This window comes from Peromyscus maniculatus, chromosome 4, assembly GCF_049852395.1.
Source record: "Peromyscus maniculatus bairdii isolate BWxNUB_F1_BW_parent chromosome 4, HU_Pman_BW_mat_3.1, whole genome shotgun sequence".
Taxonomy (NCBI): domain Eukaryota; kingdom Metazoa; phylum Chordata; class Mammalia; order Rodentia; family Cricetidae; genus Peromyscus; species Peromyscus maniculatus.
In genome coordinates, this window is record NC_134855.1 from 62,530,144 (window position 1) to 62,544,735 (window position 14,592).

The window sequence follows — 14,592 nt, forward strand, 5'->3', positions numbered from 1 at the left end:
TTTGGAGTGGCCTTAATAATTTCACCAATATTGAGCTGTGCAACAAAATCCTCATAAGGTTCATCTGCCTTTTGTCTCACAGTGACCATCCCAGGGAGTTTTGGATCTAAAGAAGGAAGGTGTTTCCACGCTCCCAAACCTATTGCAGATATTACTATTAACACCCCCTTGTCCAGCTTTAAATATTCTGATACTGCAATGTGCGTTCCTGTACCCATTAGCATATCCAAAGTTAAGGTATCTCCCTTTTTTCCTCCTAATCTTTCAGATAAACTAGCAGCCTCCTTTTTAGCCAATTCTTCATATTCTACTTTCCATGAAGAGGAAGTTCCCTCCTGTTAAGCAAGCTCTCACCACCTAAAGCCAGTCCTATGGTGCCGTCCATCTACCTGTGAGCCCCTCTACCAAAGTAACTGTGTAAGGGGAAGTGGGACCAGTCTGCTGTGGCCTGTTTTATTTCTTTCAAGAGTTTATAAGGAATAGGTTCCCAAGTTGAACTGTCTTCCCATTCACTATCAGATATCACAGGGAATCAGGACAACTGTTCACCCAACTGGTGAGCCTCCTGGAGAGCACCTCAGAATCCAATTGCAGGAGAAGGGAGCCTAAATCTTCTGGGAGCCCGATAAGACTTAGATAAAGAGGCCCCCAAAGAAGGCCAATCTGTATTACAATACTTTGTAGCTTCCTCCTCAAGGTCAAAGGTATCCCCAGGACCTGAAAGATCTTCTGGCTCATTTTCCTCCAGATCATCTTCTTCTTCCTCCATGAGCTTACTGTCTTGTAAAGGGAACAGTTTGAGCTGAGATCCTTTTAGAGAACTCCATAAAACTTCCTCTTTTTGATCCTCAGTTTAATATGCGGGTGCCAAAGTGACTTCCCCCTTCACTGGGGTCACAGAACCATGAACCAAATCTCACAAAGTAAATGTAGTAATAGGCATTTCAGTTTCCCCACGTTCCGAGAACCAAGTTTTAAGGTCATTGCCTACTCACCCCCAGACATTGGAGTCAAATGTTCCCTCTACAGGAAACTAAGGACAAACTTTCTGAATAAATTGTAAAAACTCCATGCCCTGACTAAAAGAAACTTTTAAACCTTTTGCTTTAACTATATGCTTAATAATATCTGCATAAAGAGCAAGTTCTTTTGAACCATGCTGTCAATTTCTGTTGGAACAGAGCACTCCTCAAGTTCTCTGATTACCTGTCCCTCCCTAAACCAGGAGCTCTCCTTATGGGTCTGTAGCACCCTTAGACAGGATTCTATCCCCTTCAGTCCCAATACATACCAACTTCAGGTCCCTCTTCATGGTGCCACTCTGCCAGGGTCCAGTCTAGTCTCCGGTTCAGGTCCTGAGACAGGGAAGGAATGTTGGCCCAAGGAAAACTTCTGGCTACCAAGTGGATTGCACTCAAGTGCCCCGAATAGCTCAGGCCATCTTTAAGTATAAATATACTTAAACAGTTTTTCTTACCAGGGTTACACGAACAGCTTTATTATTAGCTTTTATTTTTGACTTTAAGAAATATATCACAACTTAAGGAATACATTGTGTTCATTGTGAAAACTTCCAATTGTTCCCTTTATGCTTCCCCAAATACATCTTCCCACCCCCCTGCATAACCTTATTCTAGACATAGAGTTCAGCATTTTTGCAGGCTTAACTAAATATCGAGCCAGACACATACTGCTGTCGTAGCACTTATATCAGCTGGCAGCCACTTGCGGTTACAAAGTTAAAAAGTACTAGATATGGGCACAGTGCTTTAGGATGATATTCAAACCCAGACAATTCTTTCATGTATATAAGATATATTTTTGTACATTTTCCTTTTCTACAAGAGGGTCCCGTGTCTTAATCTCTCTGTAAAAGGCAGACCTTGATAAAGCACTCATTCCCATCTCACTCTACCATACTTTTTCCACCAATATATGGTAAAGATGGAGCTATCCATTCCTCCATCCCACATTTTGCATTGTAGTTTTCCCTCTTGGAGCATACCAGAGCCTACCAATGATTCCATGCTTGGTGTCCAGGGGAACTTACTCTCAACAGTCAGCACTATATGTATTTCTAGGATTTTTTCCCTAGTCTGTATATGCATGCCCTGCTCTCCTTTTCAGAACTGTGAGATATGGTTAATGTTCCAAGTGTTGTTTTCTCATATGTACCTAACTATCTCCATTGAGTCAGAAAAGTTCTCAGGGTTGGGAGTTGTAGTTAGTAATTCCAGATAAGAGATTTAAGAAGCATTAACCCCCCTGCTGATTCTTAGGGGAAAATATTTTAAAAGGAACAGAATTTCCAGGGAAAATTACAGCTATTACATATGTGACTGACAAAGGAAAACTAAAAACCACCCAATGAATCACCAATATATTGAGAGAGAAAAATGCCTGCAAGCTGCATGAATTTTGCAAATTCCTACTCTGTCCTATGGACTACTGGTCCTTGCCAAGTGAGATTCCATTTCCACAGGTGCCTTGCCCTGAGGAAACCCAATGGACACATAGTCATCTGCTGATCCAAGACTAGGCTGCTCAGCTCCCAACAGGTAACCTGTATAAAAATTTCAAATGAGATATAGTCACATTCTTTTTCTTAATTGGTGTCCTTGATACTCAGTGTATGTTTTTCCCTCACAGACCACCCTGTTGGCTAGGTCACATTTCCGTGGCTCATGGCTATGTGGAGTGAGAGCTACAGTGCCACAGAGTACAGGGATAACTCTTCCAAAGTATTTTATTTGAGGTGAAATGACTATTTTTGACTTTATCTAACTTTATACCCATAATCATTAGCATATATTAATTGTACAAGGTAAGGAATTTCACATTGGTCTTTCCATATGTGCATACAGCCTACTAATGTACTGTGATCACATTCACCCCTCTTTACTATTTCTCTGTATTCCTCCTCCTCTTCCCTTTTACATCCCTAATAGTTTTCCTCTCACTTCCAAACCCTGCTCCTTGCCTAAATCTCACATATGGGAGAAAACACCATGTTGGTCTTCATGGGACTGGCTTATTATTCTCGACACGATGATGTCAAGTTCCATGCATTTAGCTGCAAAAGAAAGAATTTAATTCTTTATGGTTGAATAAAACTCCATTGTGGCCGTATACCGTATTTCTTTGTCTATTCTTCTGATGATGGGTATCTGTCTGATCCCATACCTTGGCAATTTTGAGTGCTGCAGCATGGCCTTGACTGACTGCAGCCTGGTGACATGTTATGCTCTTTTTTTCTCTGTCCCTGTAACTTGGTCCAAAGACCTTCAGCATTTTCTGAACTTGCTGACACTTTACCCTCGCATTCTCACTGACTTCTAATACCACTCCCAGGAGGTAGAACCGTCTCTAAAATGATTTCCATCTTATAGATGAGGAAACTGAGTCTTGTAAGGGTTGGACTTTCAAGACTTCAAGTAGCAGCCCCTGGGGTCCAACTCCTCTGCTTCGAACTCTGCTTTGCTGGCAGCCATATGATGGGAGGTGTAGGGCTGCCCAGACTGGAATGAGAATGGGCTGTCAGGGGCAAGAGTGAATATCTGGTCACCTGAGGTATACAGGAGGTTCTAGGGTGGCCTTCAGGGGCCAGTGGAGGAGATTTTCATACTGGATGGAGGTGGGAAGGCAGGCTGAAGACACTTTGTGCAGCTCTGAGAATGCAGCATGCTCTCCTTTTCTAGGGGGAAAAGGGGCATGCACTGTTGTCCCCAGGGCTGGCGGGCTAGGATTTCCTCCTTTAGCTGTGTAAGGCTAGCCTTCCCCCAGGCTTGGTCCCCTTGTACAGCCCCTGGTGCTGATTGCGTTGATCTTCTCCCCTGGAGGACCCAGCCCCACATCCTCCCATTGTCAGAGCTGATAGAGTGCCTCATTAATTTAGACGCGTGTAAATATTTTTGGAAACATTGCTTTGCTGTCCTGAAGGTTGATAGGGCTGAGTATGAGCTGGCTGGGGTCTCATCCGCCTTTTCCTGACCTCCTTCCTGCTTCTGTTGTTTCCTGTCCTCTGCCTCTTGCCCAAATCCCTCATCACAGCCAGACAAAGGCCAGGGGGCTGTGGGGAGAAAGGCTTCCTCTTCAGGCCTTCTTGGGGTGGGAGGGGCAGACTGGGTGGCAGGGAGCACTGGGCAAAGCCCTTTCCCTCCCCGGGCCTTGCCTTCCTCCCCAGTGGACCCCGGTGTGTGGAATAGCTTAGTTGCCACAACCTTTCACCATCAAAGGCCACTTTGCTTGCTTTCCTGTTCTCCCCCCCCCCCCCCCCCGGTGAGCACTCTTTGGGGAAGGATTCTGTTTGTATAACCCACACCGTTTATTAAATAATAATGATTCTATCGTCTCAGTTTTTATTCAACAAAGGCCTGCTGAGCAGCAGGAGACGAACCAGAGCCACCGCGTGGACTTGCTAAAACCCAGGCTTGAGCCGCTGGTGCTTGACATTTAGAGGTTTGTTTTGTGAAGGAAACAGGGGCTGTACCATTTTTCCAAAGTATTTTATGAGATGCTGATGCTGGCCTCACTATACTACCCTCTCCCCCTTTACTCTCTTCTGTGTCCTGTGACCTCAACTTGGGGACCAAAGGCCTCCGTGAATTCAGGAGGCTTCCCCGGTCCAGGTTCCAGGAGCTCAGTCCTCACACATGGCCATCCTGTGGAAGGCCCTTGATTCCTTCGGAGGTTATCCACAGGGTGGTAATCTGACCCACATGGGTTTGTTAGAGTTGTCATATATGGGGTCCTGTGGGGGGAGAGGGGCACAAGGGTGGGGATTGCTGAGTAAGAGCACAAGTGGGGTGGGCAGAGAGACTAGGAAAGACTCCCAGATTCCTGCTGATGCCATTTTAATCCATCAGACAGGGCTTGGTGACATGCTTGTCATTCGGTGACTGAGAGATGCCTTCACTGTCCGCTTTTGACCTTGCTGGCAAGAAACCTACTCTACCAACCACTGTTGGAGGTGTTGCCACAGTCCCCAGAATCACAGGAAAATAGACCTGATTGGGTCCTGTGTCTTCATGACGAGACAGAGAAACTTGTTTAGGCTACAAAGCAAGCTGACAGATCATTCAGGCTGCAGCTGGGATCTCAAAGACCTCCATGAGGCCTCCACAGGCTACGCTCTCTTGAGCTGCCGGTTGCCGTGTGTTCTCTGCAGGCTGGCCCAGCTTTGTGGTGCTCATCAGACTCCCACTGCATGGTCACTCCCTCACCTCTAGCAAGTGCAGGGGATCAGAGACATGGTCTGAATTGTGCTCAGAGCCTCCCACGCATGCAGTCTGCCACTTGCTGAATTAACAGGCAAGAGGGGATTGGAGCGCATCATGCTGGGTCTCGGACTGGTGCACTGTTTCTGTCTTTGCCGTCCTGGAGCCCAGGGAGCCTGGAGAGTTTGGAATAGGGTCAAGAAGTTGGAAATGGTACCAAATGGTGGAATGAGATGGGGCAAGAGCTGTTGTCAGCAGGGGTGGGGTGGGGTGGGGGAGATTTGGCTTTAATTGCTGCAGTGGACCATTTGGTTTTGGTCGGATAAGGCGTGGGGCTGGGGTGGGGCCACTGCTGTTCTGTGGCCGAAGACAGTAACGGTGCAATATAGGACCCAGGTGGGTAGCCAAGTTTCAAGTTTCAGCTGGGTCCGCGCCCCCTCCCCTCAGACAACAAGCCAGCTGTGAGGGACACAGCTGTGACTGACTCTTGGGGAGGGAGAGAGAGAGAGAGAGAGAGAGAGAGAGAGAGAGAGAGAGAGAGAGAGAGAGAGAGAGAGAGAGAGAAGCCCTGTTGCCCTGGGTGAGTTCCCAAGCTGTGGAGTTCAAAGCAGACCTGTGAAGTCAGAGGCTGGAGCAGCGAGCTGGGAGGGAGGGGGTGAGAAGTCAGTGAGGGGCAAAGGAAGGCTATCCTTCCACTTTGATGTCCCAGCGCGGAGCTGGAGCCAGGTCTGGGTGGGGTCCCAACAGATGGCTTCAGCTTTCCTCCTCAACTCAAAGCTTTAGAGAGAGCCAATTAAGCACACTTTCCTGTCCTTTGGCCAGGATGTTTTTCTAGGTCCCTGATCCTACGACATGACAGTGTGAGTCCAGGGCACATACTACCCCACTACATACACCTAAGCAACTCTTCTGTATGCAGAAGTGTGTATCCAGTGTGCATTCCTACCCCACTACATACAAGAAATCACATTCCCCTACACACGTAGATGTGTATGCCTGTTGCGTGTGCAAGTAAGCACGCCCCTGTGAACACATGAGCTTATACACTCAGTGCCATTCACATCTGTAGTCTGTTCACAAGTACCCCTAGACATCACATTTAAGTGGCCTCACACTAAGTGCACATGACACTGTTCGTCATAGTGCAGGGCCAAGGCTCTCTCTGTTTTCTGTGTCAGGAGTCAGCCTGTGGGCAAGGTCGGGGAGGACTTCTGAACCCCTGACCCTAGAATTCTCACTCTCTCAGCAGTGTTCACTCTTTTCAAAAAGCATGGAACAGGTCCAAGGCACTTTTCTGCCAAGAGGTGTGTCTCTTTGACTCGTCACAATACCTGGCAGAAATTACCCAGGAGAGAGAAGTCCCCTAGGAAACCTGCTCATTTCTCTCCCCAGTTAGCTAGCCCTGGGAACTCTGGCCAACAAATCCTGTCTTAGCTTTTGCTTTACCAGATGGCTGCAAGTAGATTATTTTGGGTTAGTTTTGCAAAAAGTTGCCCTTGCTGTTATAGTAGAATGGCCCTGGGGTGAAGACTCAAGTTGTTATCACCCCCTAAGCACATTCCTAATGCTTTAATTCAACAGACATTTATTAGCGGCTAAGCAGAGAGGTTGGATGACAGACAGCTAACTGTCCCAGGGCTGGGGTATGTGTAGTTTATGGGTAGCCTCTGAGTCCTGGAGCACATAAAGGTCAGTTCTGATTACCAATCTTGCATCTTCTATAATGGATAGTGAAATGGGAGACAGGGATGGATCAGCTCCAAGCTGGGTGAGGAGTGAGCCTGACCATCAGTGTTGGGATCACTTAGGCCACCTGGCTCCAGCTGGCTCTAGGCTGGGGGTTGGGTTTTATCAGTACTCCACCACTCCAGGCAGAGATCGTTAGCCCCTGCCGCGTCCCTGGCCCCCAATTCCCTCCCCTTTCAGAGAATTAAAGAAATGCATCCATATTCTCTCTCATGGAGACTGCTGGACTTGCATCCGGCTTGGAATCCAAGCAGGACAGCTGGGAGAGGTAGACAAGAAGTTGATTTCAAGGATATTGCTTGCCTCCATGCTTCCCTCCCTCTGTGTCCTCAGTTGCCTAGGGCTGCTTCTGGATCTTTCTGAAAGCAAGAAGGAAATATGTATATGATTGCTAGTGATGTCAGAATCATCCTTTCTCCTGGAATGACTACAGCAGGGGTCTTTACTCTCTATCCTGATCTGACTTGAGAAAATTGGCCCCCCCACCCCCCGCATAACCCTTAGGTCCCTCCTGATAGGCAAATAGATCTGAAGTGGCTGAAGGCTAACTATTTCTACTCAGTCACACGCCATTCTGCCACCTGTTCAGAAGAAGCAAGTGGGCCTGTGTCCTGTGAGGCTGATGAAGCCCCAGATCCAGGCCAAACTGAGTGTGATGACTACCGTTCTGTCAAACGTCAAGGTTCTGGAGGCAGTCTTGTTATCTTTTCTTTTTCTTTTTTTTTTAAATTTAATTAAAAAATTGTTTTTTTTATAGACAGTTGTGAGCTGCCATGTGGTTATCTTTTCAATTAGCACAGCCAACCAGGTGTTTTCTCTGTCAATGGCAGATACATAAATTACAGCCATCTTAGCATCCTGCATATCTCTATAATGCTTAACATGTGACAATTCCACTTTTAAAGGTCGAAGGCCTTTCTTTAGTGGGTGGGTGAACTGGTTGCTTTACCTCCCTTGTGTCTCAGTTTTCTCATCTTTCAGCTGAGGCATATATTTCCTGAGGCTTGTGTGAGTGTGAGTTTGCTTGTGTGTGGGTGGTATATGTGCATGTGCATAGGTGTGTGTGTGTGTGTGTGTGTGTGTGTGTGTGTGTGTGTGTGTGTGATGCACGTGCATGTACATATGTGTGTGCCAGTGTGCTCATCTGTGCATACTGAGGCCAGAGTTTGATGTTACAATGGTTTTCTCAATAGTTTCTCCACTTTATCTTTTGATTAGGGTTTATCATTGAACTTAGACCTGACTCCTTTGGATAGACTGACTGGCTAGTGAGGCCCCAGGATCTCCCTGTCTCTGCTCCACCTAGTGCTGATTTACAGATTCCTGTTGTCTTTCCTGCTTTTATGGGGATGCTGGTGATTGCTGGGGATATGAACTTGGGCCCCATGCAGCCTCCCCAGCCTACTCCTCACATTGTTTTGATGACTGAGAGAGACAATAAAACACAGAAGAATGCCTGGCACTCAGCGGGTGAACAATGTATAGTGCTCATGAGACCTAGACAGGCCTGTAATTATTGCTGCTTGTAGCTAAAGGTCAAGAGAGGACCCTAGGACTTTTCTTATCTTTTTCCCCTTCATCTTTCCGGTGTTTCTCCCTTGCATTCTAAGACTCTGGCCATGGTTGTTTTCACTTTTTCTTTCTTTGCATTTTATCTTCTGGCTTCCTTGCCTGTATATCTTCTTTGTGCTTCTTCTACTTCCCATTCTCAGGAAGCTCCTCCTACTCAAAACCTACCAACTGGAGATGCTAGGATCTGTTTTATTGGTCTTGTTTTATGTCTTGATATGGGTGTTAATGGGCTCGAAATAATGCATCTTCAGTTTCTGCCTCTCAAGTGCTGGGATTATAGGCATGTACCACCATGCCTGGCCCCTAGTCTACCTTTCTTAAAAAATGGAACTAATTTCCCATGATAATCAATCTGGAAAGTTCTGATAAACATTCAGAATTAGACATTGTCTTGAAAAATATCAAGGTATGGTTAACACTGGTCCACATTACTGCAGAGACCAGAGATCAGAACTGAGGAGGCCTCCTGTCTTATTTTATTTTATTTGAGACAAAGTCTTACTGTGTTATTCCTGATCTTTTGGATGCAAGTGATCCTCCGGCCTCAGCCTCTAAAGTAGCTGGAACTACAGCAGGCACGCACATTGTCTGCCCAGTTTCCTCTGACAGACGGACTCCAGTTTGTCAGTCTAACTCTGTTATCACAAACTTTGCCCAGACACATGCTTCATTTGTTCATGCAGGTATCTGAATTTGGAGTCTCAACTTGAAGATCCCTGTGGGATCCTTACTGACAAACCCTCCATCCAGGAAGTGGCTGTCAGCCCTGTAAGTCCTTTGCCATGGATAGCTACCATTTACCAAGTTTTGGCCCATTTCATTCTAGCCCCTTTCCCCCTCCCTCCCTCCATTCCTCTCTCCCTCCCTCCTTCCCTCCCTCCCACATATGCTCTCTCCCTCCCCCTTTCTCCTTTCCTGTCTTCCAACCCCCAACCCCAATGTGGGGGAGAGTTGGAATCCAGGGCCTCACACTCTACTCTTAAGCTAAGCTTGTAATCTTCCTGGCTAAATTCAGGTAGCTTCCCTCACTCTTGGGGGGTGAGGTAGAAAGGATGCTCTTAAAAAAAATCTTATCTTGTGCATCCTTCCTCTTCCTGAAGAGGTCCTGGTGAAGGAGCCAGATGGTTGGTGACTACAACATCTGCTCAGGGGCTGTTTCTTTTTCTGTGTCCTCCTCTAACTCAACTTCCTGACCCTGTGTGGTGTTATGAAACCTCCGCAACCATGGATATTGGTAAGAACCCGAGGACTGAGCCGAGTTGGTGTTCTTACCACATTTATTCTTCTCTTTTTCTGACTCCTTTCCCAATTAGTCCATTTACTTATTCAGCCAACAATCAGAGACCCCTGATGACTTGCTAGAACTGTGTTCCATGTGTGCTTAGAGAAGAAGGAGAAATAAACAACCAAGCACAACAATATTTATCCCGTGACCTTTGGTAAGACACTTACCCTAAGTCTCAATTTCCCCATAGAGTTCATGATTTGGCCAGCAGTCCTTTTGTCCCGATTTCCTTCAACTTGTGACTCTGTCATGAACGTTCCATCACCTCCATCGGCAAATTACAAATTGTGGTCTGCCAGCAGTTTATAAACTGTAGAGAAATTTCACTATGCTTTTGTCTGCAAAATACCAAAGTTCTCAGTAAGAGAACTTGGTTGGAGCCAAGGCATAGAGAGGAATGAAGGAAGTGCAGAGAGAGTCCCAGTGTCTCATCTGGGTGGGGGTGGGGTAGGAGTGCAGGGTCACCAGGGACCGTCCAGATGCTGGGACCCCCCTGTGAAATATCACACCCTCTCTGCCCCATGCTTGTCCCGGATTCAGGTCAAACTGGATTTCAATCTGCATAATTTGTCCCAGTTAGAAGGGCTGGGAGAGGGTGAGAACAGGAGGGTGCATGCTGGCTACCCTGAAAGGCGGGCGTGGGGGGGGGCATAGGAAACCAGAGTAAAGGGTGGAGGTTGGTGGCAGCTAGAGAGAGGAGGTGGGGCCGGGAGGAGCAGCAGGCTTGCAAAGCACAGATAATTGTCAGCCCAGCACAGTAGGGGTCAATTTAGTCTACTTATCCAGTGGCAAGAAGAAAAAAAAAAAAGTGGGCTGTAACTTAAAGATCTTAAGACTCACTAGAAAGGGAGGGGTTGTCCTGGAGGTGGGAGGAGGGAGTGTGGACTTTAGGAGGAGACAGGGACTCAGGAGGGTGCAAGGAAGCGTCTTAGCGGAGCTGGGGTGGGACAGGGAAGGTACAGAGAAGCTGCCCGAGAAGCACATCCTGCTAGGTCTGAGTTTCCAGAGGGGCTTGTTCTGCATGCCGGCAAGGGCACCCTCAGACCCTCTCTTACCGTGAGGGCACTAGCTGAGTTGGTGATTCAGCTCTGGAGCTGGTGCCCCTGGGACCCGCTGCCTACCTTCACTCCATCCACCAGTATGGAAGATGAGAGTTACAGCTACTATGGGGCCGACAACCAGTCTGAATGTGAGTACGAAGACTGGCAGTCCTCTGGGGCTCTCATCCCTGCCATCTACATCCTGGTCTTCCTTCTAGGCACCACCGGCAATGGCCTGGTGCTCTGGACCGTGTTTCGGAACAGCCGGGAAAAGAGACGCTCCGCTGACATCTTCATTGCCAGCCTGGCAGTGGCTGACCTGACCTTTGTGGTGACTTTGCCACTGTGGGCCACCTATACCTACCGGGGATTTGACTGGCCCTTTGGAACCTTCGCTTGCAAGCTCAGCAGCTACCTCATCTTCGTCAACATGTATGCCAGTGTCTTTTGCCTCACCGGCCTCAGCTTCGACCGATACCTGGCTATTGTCAGGCCAGTGGCCAATGCTCGACTTAGGCTGAGGGTCAGCGGGGCTGTGGCCACAGCGGTCCTCTGGGTGCTGGCTGCCCTCTTGGCTGTGCCTGTGATGGTGTTCCGTTCCACCGCTAACATGGAAAACAGCACCAAGGTCCAGTGCTACATGGACTACTCCATGGTGGCTACCTCAAACTCAGAGTGGGCCTGGGAGGTGGGCCTTGGGGTGTCATCTACTGCCGTAGGCTTTGTGGTGCCCTTCACCATCATGCTGACGTGTTACTTCTTCATTGCCCAAACCATCGCTGGCCATTTCCGTAAGGAGCGCATTGAGGGCCTGCGGAAGCGGCGCCGGCTGCTCAGCATCATCGTGGTACTGGTGGTGACTTTCGCCCTGTGCTGGATGCCCTACCACCTGGTGAAGACGCTCTACATGCTGGGGAACTTGCTGCACTGGCCCTGTGACTTTGACAGCTTCCTCATGAATGTCTTTCCCTATTGCACGTGCATCAGCTACGTCAACAGCTGCCTCAATCCCTTTCTCTACGCCTTTTTTGACCCGCGATTTCGCCAAGCCTGCACCTCCATGCTCTGCTGTGATCAGAGCAGGTGCAAAGGCACCTCTCACAGCAGCAGCGGGGAGAAGTCAGCCAGTTATTCTTCTGGGCACAGCCAGGGTCCCGGCCCCAACATGGGAAAGGGAGGAGAGCAGATGCATGAGAAATCCATTCCCTATAGTCAAGAGACCCTTGTGGACTAGGGCTGGGGCCAGAGAGAAGCCTGGTGCCTCGGGTCTGACCCAGACTTTACCCTCATGCTCTGAGAACCAGGTAGCATGGCTGTACCTTCTCCCTGATCCCTGGCTCCTTTCCCTGTTCCCTGCCTCCAAGCTCTGCCTTGTCCCCCCCCTCTTCACAGAAGTTTGTGGTTTAGCAGGAAGAGACGGGAGCCTTGCAAACAGACTTGTCCTCAGCTGTTCAATATTCCTGAGGCTGACCTTGCACAAGTCTCCTATCCTCTCTAAGCCTCAGTTTCTCTGTTTGTATTAAACGGGGGAAAGTTATATGGACCCTAAAACGTTGATGTATGAGTTCTGGCTTAATTTGTTTCCTTGTTCTCTTTTCTCAGCTCTCTAGCCCGCCTTTCCCTCTCTTCCCTTTTTGTTTTTGCTGCTGCAGAATTCTTTTGCTGTTGCTCACTCACTTTCTAGATCTAACTCTCTCTCTTCTAGAGGATTTCTCCTTCCTCAATCCCTCCTTCACCTTCCTACCCATACTCCCACCCCTCTTTTCCTGCTGGGCTCCTAACTGTTAAGAATGCTGAAGCTTGAAGGATAACCCTTTGAGGTCCCCCCCCCACCGCCTCCCGAGAGCCAGCAGGGCAGGGTGGGCTGTGTGTGTAGGCAAAGAATTAGTGTTTCAGTCCCCAGAGCCAGGAGCTCTGGATGGATCTTTCCAAAAGTTGCATCAGTTCACTGTTGGTCCAGACACCAGGGCTAGACTGGTTTTTGAATAGAGATTTCCCTTTGGCAGAATCTCTGTGTTGCTTAGTAGATAATGCATCCTACCAACAAGCCAGCTTTCTTTCCTGCTTGTTTATAATTGACTGTGAGAATTCCAAGGCAAGAGGACTGAGGACGCTGTGGACTGTTCTGTTCCGATGAAGGGGGAGTTGCGAAGGGAAAACAGAGAAAGAGGAGTCAGAGGGGAATCTGTATTTAGTCTGTATGCTGCTTAGCTCCCCTCCCCCAGTCCTCATCCATCCACCTCCTACAGAACTGTGAACTGTAGAGCAGATCTTTCTCCTGTCTCCTTCCTCACTCCACCATCTCCTGAAGCTTTCCATAGCTGTTGGTGCTACTTGGCACCAAGACTCACTTGGTTGGGTAAGGCTGTTTGCTTTTTGTTTATGTGGGTATATATAAATGTGAGCACGCGTGCGCATACACACACACACACACACACACACACACACACACACACACAAACACATGAGTATCATATGAACTTCATGGATGAAGGAACTTAGATGAACCTCCACCCTCCACTTATTTCCCTGCACCTCTGCAGGTCTCGCACTCCACTTGGAGAAGAATGGACATGTGAAGGAAATGTAGAATAGATATGAGTTCACCCCCACTGGATTTGGGGAACTCTGACGGCTGGTCCGTATTGAAGAAAGAAGTCTATGTTTGCGCTAGGCTTTCTGTAGGGAGCTGTTTACTCAGTAGCATCTGGTCCTAAGGCTGGAGAAGTCCAGAGCTGGGTTCCAGCTCCTCTCCCCCAGTTCTACAGTGGGAAGAAGAGACTTATGGATTATAGCACGGCCCTTCTCCCATGTCCCATACCTGCTTTCGAGTTATTTCTCACCACTCTTACTTTCTTCAGGGTCTGTGGTTCTCTTCCTAAGAAGGCCACTTTCTTGCTACAGGATGAAAGATACAGGGTGAGCTTTTGTTCTCCTCCCTCACAGGATGGAGCCTCTTGGCTTACCTTGTGGGTTGGAGGGGGGCGGTAAGGTCGGGGAAAGAGTGACTGGAGCAGTTGTGGGGGTCTCAAGGACAAAATTAATAGCGGGGCCCTTGTGAGCTGGAAATGGGTGTGCATATTCCGGGTTTTGTTCTTGGAGGGCCCTGGAAACCAAGGACAAGACATAAGCCACGGAAACAGGAAGAGCCTGGCTTGATGCAGTTGGACCTTCTCTGGCACAAACCCTGCTCCTGGAGCAGAAGTGGGTGGCGGTGGAGAAAACAGCTCCTCTCAGCTGAGTCTCTGCATGCCTCAGGCCAGAAACTTTCACACAGCTACTTTCTCTGCCCAGGGCCACCCTCAAAGCAGCCAGCACAGGCTGCAGGAGGCTTCCAGGAGGCAGGAAACTCAACCATGGCATGGGACAGATAGCAGCAGAGGCTGCCTCTTCTCCCCACCCCCACCTCTTCTTCAGAATGTGCTCTATGCTGATCTTGTTAGTCACTGTGGTTCATCAAATAAAACTGTTTTGTGTAGCTTCTGTGTCCAAAGCCTCGTCATTTGAAAGTGCCTTGAGAGACGTGCAGGAGCCTGCAGTTTGTGAATGTTTCAGTAGAGGTGAGAGGGCTCATTGTGTGTGTGTGTGTGTGTGTTTGTGTGTGTGAGCCAAAGAGGGAGAATGGGGTGAGAAACTTGAATGGGGGCTGAGAGGAGATGGAGAAGCAGGCACCAGGAAAGGGAAAAGATGGGGGCTGGGAAATGAAAGGGCATAGCTAAGCCCCATGCTCTAA

At 48.3% G+C, this 14,592-nt stretch overlaps 1 protein-coding gene across 1 annotated transcript; it reads left to right on the forward strand.

The window, feature by feature from the left end:
* The first annotated feature begins 10,514 nt into the window (after positions 1-10,514).
* On the forward strand, positions 10,515-14,337 carry Aplnr (apelin receptor). The gene has a single exon (XM_042275578.2). The coding sequence runs from the start codon at positions 10,960-10,962 to the stop codon at positions 12,091-12,093; it is 1,134 nt and encodes a 377-aa protein (XP_042131512.2). The 5' UTR covers positions 10,515-10,959; the 3' UTR covers positions 12,094-14,337.
* The last annotated feature ends 255 nt before the right edge of the window (positions 14,338-14,592 follow it).